This window comes from Eulemur rufifrons, chromosome 10 (assembly GCF_041146395.1).
Source record: "Eulemur rufifrons isolate Redbay chromosome 10, OSU_ERuf_1, whole genome shotgun sequence".
Classification (NCBI taxonomy): domain Eukaryota; kingdom Metazoa; phylum Chordata; class Mammalia; order Primates; family Lemuridae; genus Eulemur; species Eulemur rufifrons.
This window is the reverse complement of record NC_090992.1, coordinates 22348380-22361025: the sequence shown is the minus strand read 5'-3', so window position 1 is coordinate 22361025 and position 12646 is coordinate 22348380. Positions and strand designations below refer to the sequence as shown.

Genomic DNA, 12646 nt, shown 5'->3' with positions numbered 1-12646 from the left:
CATTCCAAACCACCCTCTTCCCAAAAACATTTTAAGGAAAAGATTTCAAATCAATCTCTCCTCTGGAAGCCAGGACTCCTGCTGGTCAAAATATCTCTCATGATCACTCGGGTAGCTCAATTCACTCATTAAATAGGTGTTCGTTGGCAAAAAGCCATGTTGTCAGAAGGAATCAAGGTGTGTAAGTTAAAGAATGAGGGAGAGGCCCCTCGGGAGTAAATAAGTAGCAGGTGCTTCTACTTGTTGATCATTTGTACCTTGGCTAATGGGACACAGGTTTGCTCTGGGCGGCGGGAGGCTTTGTTGAAGGCCAGTTGTGGGTACAGTGAGAAGCACAGCTGAGCCAGCTTTTCTACTTTAACTTTCCTGTCTCGCTTCTCTAGATCAGCGCTTCTTCAATTTAATTGTACATTTAAATCACTCATTCACTAGGAGACTTTATTTATTTATTTATTTGAGGCAGGGCCTCTTGTCCCTCAGGCTAGAGTGCAGTGGCCTGATCACAGTTCACTGCAGACTAGGAGACTTTTAAAAGTACAGATGCCTTAGTCAAACCCCAAGAGTTGCGTATTTAAGTTTTCTAGAGCATGGCCTAGGTGTTGGGATTAAGAACAAAAAATCCCCAGCTAATTTGAATGTGCAGTCACCTTTTAGAACACTGCTCTAGATTTCAGTGAGAGGCCCATTACTCTCTCCAAGGTTTACAATCAAGATTTAAATCAGGTAACCTTAAACACCTGCAGACTTTAAGCTTCTTGACATGGAACAGTTAGGGCCAAGTTGTTTAATGAGTGGGATAAATAGGTCCACATGGCTCAGAGAGTCTGGCTGATTTCTGAGCACAGAGCACCAGAGTATGGGAAACCCTCATCTTGGAGCTTGTAACAGTTTAGTGTAGCTTGGTACACAGGTGGTAGTCAGGGAGGTTTATTCCTGGTGCAGTGGCAATGGATGAAGTGATGAAAATACCAGTTGGTATTTTTCACCCAACTGATTTGCGGTAACATTCCCAAGGAGCTCGCTTCATGCAAAGACCAGAGGAATTGGTAAAAGTTATGGATATTTTTCATCTACCCCAGTTAAGAGACGTTTCATTTCTTTGCTTAGCAAACCTGGATTTAAAAACCATATCAAGCTATGTTATTGTTGGTTGGTGACTCAGTTAAAACCACCACTTCTCTACTCATTCTTGATGTCATAGCAGTTTTCTTCCTTGTGGCTCCAAGGCAGAACTCTGAAAATATTATGAAGAAATTCTTCAAGATTCCACTTTTACATGGTGCTGATGAACTTCCATGTAGCCTAAATAACATCTTCCAATTTGCTACATCAGTGTTTAACTTACATGTCAGAATTTGTTTTGCCAAAATTATCACATGCCAGATTTTTAAAAACGAACTCATCTCTGGTATCTACATAAACACTGACATTTTCGCTGGTTATAGGTCAAATGTGGCCTGAGGCCTGATTGCAAAATGAAGGCGGAGGTGCCAATTTAGTATTTCACTTCTCCACAAAAATACCAGCTGTGATTAGGTACAACCAAGAACTTCTACATCAATTAATGCATAATCAACCTAATTGAAGCTTTTTTTTTTTTTTAGTTTAAGAAATAGACCTTTCTTCTCTAAAATAAATGACACCAATATCTAACATTTATTGAGGTGTCACAGAGTGTTGGCATTCTGTGCATGTGATTTAAGTTAACCCTCACAAGAGCCTTATGAGGTTCCTCGATCACCTCCTCAACCCCAGTTTGTTGATAAGGAACTTGAACCTTCCTAAGAATCCACCATGACGACATAGAAGATACCCAGACCCACATCAGGAATCTACACTGGCTCCCAACTGCCTGCTGCTTCCTTCTGCATGGATATCTTTCCATATATTTATGGAAATAAAACAGTGTGGTTCAGAGAATAGCATTTGAAGTCAGGCTGCCTAAGTTTGTGTCTCATCCCTACCACATACTAATTTGGACAAGTTTTTATTCTTTCTGCGCTCAGTGTTTTTCACCTATAAACAAATGGATAATAGTGCTTACATCATAGGATAACTATGAGGATTTTATAGTGCTTGACACCGGACCTGGCCAAAGGGAAAGATCAATAAAAGTTAGGAACTGTTATTTGCAATTAAAACTATCTCCCACAAGTCATAAATATGAATTCCTATTCTCTAATGTAGGTTGAGCCTATTGGTCTTTTACATATACGATAGTCATCGATTCATTGTTTCACATATTCATTTGACATTTATTGAGTCCCCCGGCGTGATGCTCTACTGTGGGATTACAGTCATCAAGACAGATGCTGGTTGTCACAGAATATGTAGACTAGAATGGGAGATGGATTATTACATAATCAATAATAATATAGAAAAGGGGCTATGACATTGATAACTATAGTTACCCATCACCCCTTTCCTTTACTAAGGGCCAACACTAGTCTTTCCCCCTCTGGAATTTCATAACACAGTATGTATTTAGGAAAATTTGATATTATGCTAAAATTAAGTGACTCAAGAGAACCACATGGTCTTGGAACTATAGCTAAACCTTTTAAAAATGTTTATGACGAAGACTTTAGTGATTAAGAAGAAAGATCCCGATTTTTATCTTACCCCTTCTTCAAGAGTATTTTGGCTTCATTCAGTCATCTTCTAAGCATGTTATACCAGTAACCTAAGCTTCTGCCTTAGAGAACCAAAGCTCCTTCTCTTTTCCTGTATGATGCTGCTGTCCTTTTCTGTAGCTTCCTCGTCCCTCATTGTTCTCCAAGTTTCTGTTCCTGATTCCTTCTATGTTTCCCTAGCACCTCCATTGAAGACAGTGGAATCTGATTGTCTCCTACAAGTCTCTTGGTCAGCAGTAAGAGTCATAATTACACATCATTAAATAATGGAAACTTTTATCCCCCCATGAGGAATATAAATTATAAACCTGGAGATGGTAAAGGCATGAAGTTACTGCTTTTGGAGTACAAAAAGATGCTTCCAGCTATGATAAGAGATGCTTAACTAGAATCATAGAATGAAAAAATGGGTGAGCCTTCAAAGAGTTTGTCCAAAAGAGGAGAAAACTGAGGTTCAGACAATGAAAAGATGACTCAAGTTCCTATACAGCAAGAGCTAGAGCCTGTTTGAATACTGTATCTATGTTGCCTTTGCTATAAATAGCACAGCTTTTATACTAGAAGAGCTCCTGATCAACGCATATAGGTTGTCTTAACTGTGTTCTCTGTCACTAAACAACCATTGGAGGGCTGGTTTGCCTGGGTACTGTTGTACAATGAGTAAAAGAAGGGTTTTGGAATCAGACATTTAATTTCTGTTTTCAATTCTTCTTCTGCTACTTAATGGTGTTGCTTGTCCTTTGGCCTCATTTTCCTCATTTATAAAATCAGAATGAAAATATCTGCTGTGAAGATTCAAAGAAACAATATACACATAGTGCTAATCATCATGCCTAGCATAAGGAAGTTTTCAATAAACATTAGTTATTATGTTACTTCTGAGATATTTATTTTCATCTTGTAATTTAAAGAATTCATGAGACCCTGTTACTTACATACAACTCACCTTGTTTAACACCCTTGAGTGATTTCCTCTTGCATTTTGAATACAATGCAAACCTATTTGCATGCACCGCCTAAGAAAACTTCTATTTCACCAACATCACCTTGATCCCCTGTGTCTCCCCAGATGCCAGGCATTCTAGAAATTTTAAAACAGGCAAGGCTTCCCTTCCTCAGAACCTTCCATTAATTTATTAATAGTCAAAAAGTTGGTGTCTTCTGATATTTTAAGCTTCACATTAAGCATCAGCTCCTCAAACAGGCCTTCCTAAGCACAGACCACAATTTGAAATTATACTTTTCTTACTGGCTTGATTCATAGAGTGTCTCTCTCACTAAAATATAAGGCACATAAGGGCCATTACAAAATCTATTATATTCCCCCAGTACATATTCAGTACTTATGACAGTAACTGGTAGATAAAAGACAGCAATAAATATTTGTGGACAGAGTGAATTAATTCCAGTTATGCCTTCGTTCCCACTGCTGACCCTGCTTATCAGAAGTCGCAAAACCAGTTTCGTCTCAGTAGTGACTCAGTTACCCAACTCGCTGGTAAGATCACACAGTCTGTTTTATTGTGCTCCTCTTCAGGCATCACCACTGTCCTGACAATGACCACGCTCAGCACCATTGCCCGGAAATCGCTCCCCAAGGTCTCCTATGTCACAGCGATGGATCTCTTCGTATCTGTTTGCTTCATCTTTGTCTTCTCTGCTTTGGTGGAGTATGGCACCTTGCATTACTTCGTCAGCAACCGGAAACCAAGCAAGGACAAAGACAAAAAGAAGAAAAACCCTGTATGTATCATTTCCCATTGGGACCACTGAAATTTTTATGTAGATAGACCATGTAGGTTTGGTTTGGTTAAACTATCTGCAGGCTAAGGCTCAGCACTTTAGTCTCCAAGAGGAAAACAGAATGTGTGAGTTTGGCAAAGCCATTAGGGTTCACTTATGGTCACTAGTTTCTTGAGAGAGACCCGATTCTCTAAGTCAGACTTCTTATGCAAATGTAATTACTTGCTCTCTCTGTTTTGTGGGGATTAAAATCATTGTTGAGAAATGCATCTATTTTCCAGTTGCTATCATTCAAGGTTTCATTGATTTTTATCTTTCTGCCTCCTTACTATAATATTTTTAAGTTACTGATGTTTTAAATTAAAACTTTCATCCAAGGCATTCCCCAAGGAAGTCACAAGGTTCTTGAAATTTCAAGGATCACTACACTTTGGCAAATATTTAATGTGTGTGTGTGTGTGTGTGTGTGAGTGTGTGTGTTGTCATCAGAGGACTTCTAGTGATTTCATGCTCAAAATGTACCTTTTTGTTTTTAAAACAAATGGCTAACCTGCTGTTTGGGCAAGTTACTTAGCTTCCCTGTGTCTTTGTTTTCTTATATATAAAATGAATATTATTAAGAATACATGTCTTGTGGGGCTGTGAGAAATAAATGTGGTAATGGAAGTAAAAAATAATTACATAGTACCCTACATATAAAAGGCCTTAACATTAGTCATTGATGATAATGGTTGATGTTGATTTATACAGTTAACAACATGGATTAGTTTCATTGTTTGTGTGATTTGGAAACAGGTAGGATGACTTCTGCTTGCCACTAAACTTTAAATAGAGAGGATGAGACACAAACATAAATGCCTAAAGCAATGGCTTTTTATTGTGGGTGTTGAGGAGAGAATATAGCTACACATCTACCCACCTGAACACAGTGGCTAGCTCATAGGAACCCCATGAAAGTTAGGGACTACTCCTATCCAAGATGGGTTAAAGGGAATCACTCAACCCTCCTGGATTTATAGCCTTTCCTGGTCTTCTGCTCTAAGGGCCACGAGAGCCATAATAATGTCTAGCTATCAGATCCATGGACTTCAGAGGCTGAATTATAAAGAGGGAATTTAGCTGATTCTAAGTTGTATCCTGATGAATCTCCAGCAACCTCAGTGACATTCTACAAGTGGCACATGTTTATTTGAACGTAAGACTTTATAACAGGTAAAGAAAGAATCAGCATTATTCTTGATAGTTAATAAAAAAAGAAATGCTTGTCTTTAATTTCTCAAATATTTACTATGCTTTATGCAGTCCTTCCCTTCCCGTCTGTTTTGCTTCTCTCTGTCTTTCCATTTTCTCTATCCTTGTTTATTTTCCTTGTGTTGGTTTTTTTTTGCTCCCTCTCCTTCACTTTCCATTGTATTCTCCCTGTAGAAGGTGGTTCTGTTGACAGTCGGCATTATTAGCTGCCAACTGCAACAAGGATGTGAGGACTGATTTTCAAACAAGGTCTGAAGAAGCCTCTTACTCTGTCAGCTATGTCATTGCAAGTGGATTTGGTTGTAGAGATAGAAACAGTTGGATTTGTTAATCCAGGGACATGGAAATGGCAGAAGAAAAGAAGCCAGACGAAATGGGGGTTAAAGAAGCTAAGAAAATGAAATCACCTGAGAGTTTCATGCATTTTCCCTTTTAAGCCAATTAGGTGATTTATTAGAACTAGCAAGAACCTAAACTGGGAATGAGAAGCTGAAATTTCATTGTCCTATTTAATATGCCCTTTGGCTAATTGTGTCAAGACTTGCCTATTAAGGCCTCCTTGATGATAATTAGAAAATAAAATTACAGTATTTCTATGGAGGAGAACCAGGCAAGAGAAAGCTTCCTCACAATTGAACAACATTGGCTTTTTCAGTCAAATAATTGTAGATTAATTTATTAAAGATTTCACTAGTAATCACAAAATTCCATTTTGCAACTTTCAGCCTATACTTCATTTATCCCAAGCTCAGAACTCTCCTTCTGTGTTTATAATTTTAGTTCATTTCACTTACTATGTTTTCAAAATGTATTTTTAATTTATCTTATTTTGTCTCTCTCTCTTTTTTTTTCTTTTCCTTTTTCTTCCCTTTTATTAAAAAAAAAAATGCAATTCTCTTTTCTGTCTACAAACCCAAAGCTTCTTCGGATGTTTTCCTTCAAGGTATAATGTTTTTGGAATGGAAATTCACCTGCATGCATCTGCTGAATTTAACTATTAATGCTTACATGGTGTTTTGGTTTTTTTTATAAGTAGACATTTAAGCATTTTACTAGAGATAACACATTTAAGTTGGAGAAAGTACGATAGATTTCTAGAATTGATTCAGCAACCATACACTAATTCACACAGGTTTTGTTCTTACCTCAAGCTCAAAAGCTATAAGCCCTATAAAATATCAGAGGCAAAGGGGCAATCATAATCATCAAAGCCAAAACTGGCTCTCTCTTCTCAGATGAAGATGGGATCCAGTTTACTGGCTATACCTACCATATTTATGCCCTTTTAAAACTAAAATTTTACTCTGTAAATCCTAATTCAAAAATGGGATTGTTTTATGATTGTTTTAAAACGTAATAATCTCTATATGAACTCTACTTCTAAATTCTATAAGAACAATATTCTCTTTAAAAGACTTTAAGCTAAAATAGTCATGCCTTCCTTCCAGAGTGATCACTGGGCCTGTTGGCTCTATCATAAAACATGGAAAAGAGATTTCTATTTTATTCTGATAGCTGATTTGGAGAAATTAGGATTTGTGTTTATATTATCCTAAAATTAACTCATGCAAATTAACATTAAATGTATCATTTTGTTTTATAACAATTTTATAATTGGGTTGGCAGCAAAGATTAGAGGAACACATAATCAATTGGTACTAGATTCTTCTCAAATGCCAAGAAGAATTTGACAGGTAGTAACATTCTTTTCTGAATTGTCATTCACCTATAGGTAAACATCGCTGACATGCTTAAGCTTACAGATGGTGAATGTTACACAAAGTATCATATTCCCTTAAAATATATGCTCTCCCTTTGTAATATAATATCAGGAAACTTCTATGTTTATATAGATGCTAACATTTTCTATTAACAGCATTTAATACATTTGCTCATTGTAATGGGATTTTCTATTTGTCTATAAGTAAGCATGACAAAAAATTTGATTTCAGAATTGATGCATTTTTATTTCTCTGCTCCACTCACATGCAGCACCATTAAATGCCTTCATGTAACCAACTTCACATCTAATAGTTAATAGAATAAGATTCCATGTAGCAGCTTGATTTAAATCTTTAAAACTTTGAGTTCTTTTGGTGTTTAATCTTCTTGCTATAGCTATTAGCTTGATGATATTATTTTCAGCTGCACTGCTTAAGCTCAAAATTTGAAACCTGCCACTGTGCTATCTTTCTGAGTTCAATTTTACCATTGTAGATCATGATGTCATAGCAATTTCCTGAGTGCCCATTTTCAGATTCATCATCACATTGGTGACATTGTGGAGAAATAGTCTAAGATTTCTCAAGTATAACTGATCCCTCTCTTTCCCTACCCCTGTCTCAGGCTCCTACCATTGATATCCGCCCAAGATCAGCAACCATTCAAATGAACAATGCCACGCACCTTCAAGAGAGAGATGAAGAGTATGGCTATGAGTGCCTGGATGGCAAGGACTGTGCCAGTTTTTTCTGCTGTTTTGAAGATTGCCGAACAGGAGCTTGGAGACATGGGAGGATACACATCCGTATTGCCAAAATGGACTCCTACGCTCGGATCTTCTTTCCCACTGCCTTCTGCCTGTTCAATCTGGTTTATTGGGTCTCCTACCTCTACCTGTAAAGAGGTATGGGTTTTATTGATATGGGTCTTATTCATTGAATCTCATGGAGAGAAGATGTCTATTCTAAGTCCACTTAAATAATCCCCTATGTAGTTGATAATGATCTGAATTTGTTTCTATGTCCAAACCTGGTAAATTGTATAATGTCATATTGTTTGTGCCCAGCTCTCCTTTGGTTAGTGTAATTTGAACTTCAGTGTGTGCTGTGTTTCAAACCTGCAAGGCAAAGTCAAATTAGAGCAAGAACATTGAAACCAAACAAGATATTTTTCAGCTACAGCAACTGAAATAATGAAAGCCCTGACTAATCACAGTGGTGGTATCCTTACTTGATTCATAGTACAGTTAGCAAAAAAGGTCCCAAACTGTACCCTGTGTTCACTTGGGGTCAAGGTGTGGTAAATCTGATCCCAATAGAATACCTCCCTCATTTGAGAAAAGTCAAAACTCATTTTAAATATAAAAGACTAGACTATAAATCTATCACATCATTATCCCAAGAGAGGAAGAAAATTTCCTCTACATTCACATGTACAATGATGTAAATATTTCAATAACTTAGAATGCCTCAAGTTTAATGCATGCATCTCTTTAGAGCCAAAATAAATGGATTGAAGTTATCATCATAAAGTATTGTCTTTTATTTTGTGTCCTTGGGCTACAAAAGAATCACGAATGTAATTAAAAGGATATGAGTTTGGAATTGGAGAGAGGGGTTTTCATTGCCTTCTCCCTCGTGCATGAAGATTCAAACAGCGTATTATTTTCCTTGTATGACATATTACAACACTTTAAGTAAAATGTAGACTGAATAATCAACATTTGCCACCTCTAAATATGCCCAGTTTCATAACTAGAGTATAAAGTAATCGTATGTGCTTGCCGCTATCTTTTCTTCCTTTTAGGATGACAGAACTTATTCTCCATCTCAAGATCTGCTTCTAGTGATTGTGAGTGCCTTGTGGGCAGAATCCTTGTCATTTCTTCTTTGGGTCCTCTGCACTTTGCATAGTGCCTGGCACATAGTGCTCAAAAGTGAATTGCCCTCATATGCTTCTGATGAATCTCTCTGTGCCGGCCTGGAACCAGTGATTCATCTTTTCACGTAGACATTGTCAAGTGATACTTGATCTTGTAAAAATAACCAGAAGGATCCAAAGAACTCTGGCTATTTATGTTCATCTTCAAAAATTTATTTTAGGCAAATTCCATACTCCTTTCAAAACAATACGTCCTGTGTTTGTGTACAGAGATGACTCTGCTAAGGTATAATTAGAGTTTGTGTATTATTTTTCCAGGTTTGGAGATGAGTCAGTTCTGACCCATCCACAATTTCATTTGTAAACTTGTAACAGGAATAAGCAAGTTTCATACCTGAGTGGTATTCAGAATGTAGTATTCTATGCTCTGTGAAGAAAAAATAAAGTACTGAAGGTTAAATGAAAAACTGAAAAAAAAAAAATAAATGAATAGTTTATAGAGGTTGAGCCTATGAATGTGGCCTCATTAGCCTATATTGTAATCCAGTGAAGTGGTTTCCCCAAACTTCAAACATGATGGGTTGAGCACCATCTTCTTGTTTTTGTCCTGAATTCTTATTTTTCTAAAATAGCACCCTTTGTCATTTATTCTTTTCTATGGCAGTTACTGCTCTAAGTTAGAATTTGATCACAGCTAGTATAACTTTATAGATAATCTAAAAAGAGTAGAAAAGATGAGAGAGTAGCATTGTTAATATAAAACCATGTGAAGTCATCATCCCATCGTCATCTGGATGAATCTTGAAACACATTTAGCTGCCAGTTTTACAAACGTTTAATATATCAGTGCTCTAGTATGTAACCTCAAGCAAATGTAAATAGAATGAATTATTTTCTTGTTTTGAATTGTCAAGATATTAAATGTTGACTCTTTGGGAGAGTTGTTGACAAATTCCAATGGTGAGAAACATGTTGTTATTGTCAACTTGAACTGTGTTCTGTAATGAGGACACTAAAAAAAGCTAGCTTTCCAATGTGTGCATAGTATTGGCAATATGAATATATATTATATATAATCTAATTCTTAATTATCAGCTGCTCCCTGTCTATGTATTTGAAAACCTTTTCACAAAGGGAACTGCCTAACATGTGGACTTTTACAATAAAAATGCTGCATTCTAATCTATGGTGGCATCTCAGTGGTCTGGATGTACTGTTTGTTTTAAAAATTGTGACCTCTCTTATCTTATTTTCCAAAATTCCATTTCAGTGAGCTTTATTTCAGAGAGCTGTGTGACTGTGTTTTGCACGGTGATATTCTTCACTTCAAAAGAATTAAGAGATGCATTTGGGGGAGGGAGTAGACAAGGAAGGTAGAAATATTACGAAGTAAACAAAGTTTCAGCCTTCTCTACCTCAAGACTTTTGGTGTGATTTAATATGGACTCTGGTGCCAGACAGAGTCGGGATCACAAATGTACCATTTACCAGTTGTTTGCCAGTTGTCAACTCATCTTTCAGAAGCTTCCATTTTCATAGCTGTAAATTAGATTTGATAATGCCACCCCATGTAGCAACAACACTCAACAAACAGTCAAAAGCTCTCTCCCTCACTCCAATGTCTCCTGTGGGAGGAGCTGCCATGCTCCTCCCACACCACCAAATCAGCTCTCCCAACAGAATCCAGCAGTAGTCATACATATGCCTTAAAGTGACTCTACATCATGATATTTTATTTTATTTTATTTATTTTTTTTATTTCAGCATATTATGGGGGTATAAAAGTTTAGGTTATGTATATTGCCCATGCCCCGCCACCGCCCCCCCACAGGCAGAGCTTCAAGCGTGTCCATTCCGCAGACAGTGTGCATCGCACTCGTTTTATAGATATACACCCAACCCCCCCCAACACCCGATTAGTATTATTCCCAAATGTGCACTTAGGTGATGATCAGGGAAACCAATTTGCTGGTGAGTACATGTGGTGCTTATTTTGCCATTCTTGGGATACTTCACTTATTAAAATGGGTTCCAACTCTATCCAGGAGAACATAAGAGATTCTATATCACCATTATTTCTTATAGCTGAGTAATACTCCATGGTATACATATACCACATTTTATTAATCCACTCATGTATTGATGGGCACTTGGGTTGTTTCCACATCTTTGTGGTTGTGAATTGTGCTGCTATAAACATTGGGGTGCACCCGAATGTTCATAATATTTTATTTTTAGGGAATATTTGCATTGCAAACTCTCTTTTAAACTCTAGATTGGAAAATCCATATCTCTCATTGAAAAAAATATTACACTTTAGATTAGTTAATTTTAAGGCCAAGGAACCCTACTTTGCACCCCTAAAGCTTGAAAACATAGGGAGTTGATTAGCCTTACTCCGGAGATGATATCATATTTACCTGAAGTCTTTTGAAATTCTTGAAAGAATAAAGTATTATAATCCTTCACAACACAGCTGCCCTAACCTTCCTCTGCCTGTCAGTCTCTTGGTGCCTCATGTCTTCCTATACCCAATATAAACATCTATTTCTCACCTTTCAGAAATATAAAAATATAGTTTTCACTTAGGCCTTGTCTGCTGTCTGACTCAGTGCCTTTCTCTTTGGCTCAGTGCAGATTTCATTGTGTGGCCTTCATCCCTTTTTTTTTAAATCTCCACATTATTCTGATGAGTAGCAACAATGTATGTCTGCGATGAAGGTCAAATTAAATTAACCAAATGATGCGGTCTTTGGGGATTATGTCAAAAATTGCTATCTCTATGCTTTGTCACTATGAATTTTTGTCAAATGTGTAGGAGACAGGGAAATGACCTAGACCTAAGCTCTGCTGTATTTTTCAATGCTCAGTGAACTACCAAAGGTCGCACAGCTAGTTAATGGCAGATCAGGGAAAAGTCATCTGAGCATTGTTCTTTCCCCAGTGCCTCGTAGTGTTTCAGGATTTGGAAGTAAAACTCTGAAATACTTTACCTTTCTGCTAATGCTTTAGGATCTGTCAAATGCGAGGATGCTTTCTTTCTTTGATTTTGACCTCACTTTGGTTCTTTTCTTTGCAGTGAGAGAAATTTTAGAATACCTATTAATGGAGATAAATCAAGGGATTTTGTGACTCTTTTATTCCCTATCTTGTATAATGACCAACCAATATTCAATATTACCCATACTGCTTTCAGAACTCTGTTTCCAAAGAAGTAGTCTTCAATTATGTGAAAAATTCCAGACCTGGAGTTGCCCTTTGTCTCTTAGGGTGTTGGATCAGTACACAATCAAATAGTTTCCCCAGTCTAGTCTCTGTGAGCTCATTCTTGCTACCATTTTAGCAAAGCGGTGGGGAGTGCTCTAACTCTTATGTCGCCTTCCACTTATAGGGACCCTTGTGATTATATTGGGCCC

General features: G+C 37.2%; 1 protein-coding gene across 12 annotated transcripts in view; it reads left to right on the top strand.

The window, feature by feature from the left end:
• The window catches only part of GABRG2 (gamma-aminobutyric acid type A receptor subunit gamma2), a 93238-nt gene extending 82809 nt beyond the window's left edge, over nt 1-10429 (top strand). For 6 of the 12 annotated variants that reach the window (XM_069484247.1, XM_069484246.1, XM_069484243.1 and 3 more), the window contains 3 exons: nt 4171-4376; nt 6547-6570; nt 7974-10414. In XM_069484247.1, coding sequence (XP_069340348.1) covers nt 4171-4376; nt 6547-6570; nt 7974-8249 — 506 coding nt within the window. In that variant the 3' untranslated portion in view covers nt 8250-10414. Of the gene's footprint in view, nt 1-4170; nt 4377-6546; nt 6571-7973 lie in introns of all 12 variants that reach the window. The other 6 variants (XM_069484248.1, XM_069484252.1, XM_069484245.1 and 3 more) reach the window with 3 other exon arrangements.
• The last annotated feature ends 2217 nt before the right edge of the window (nt 10430-12646 follow it).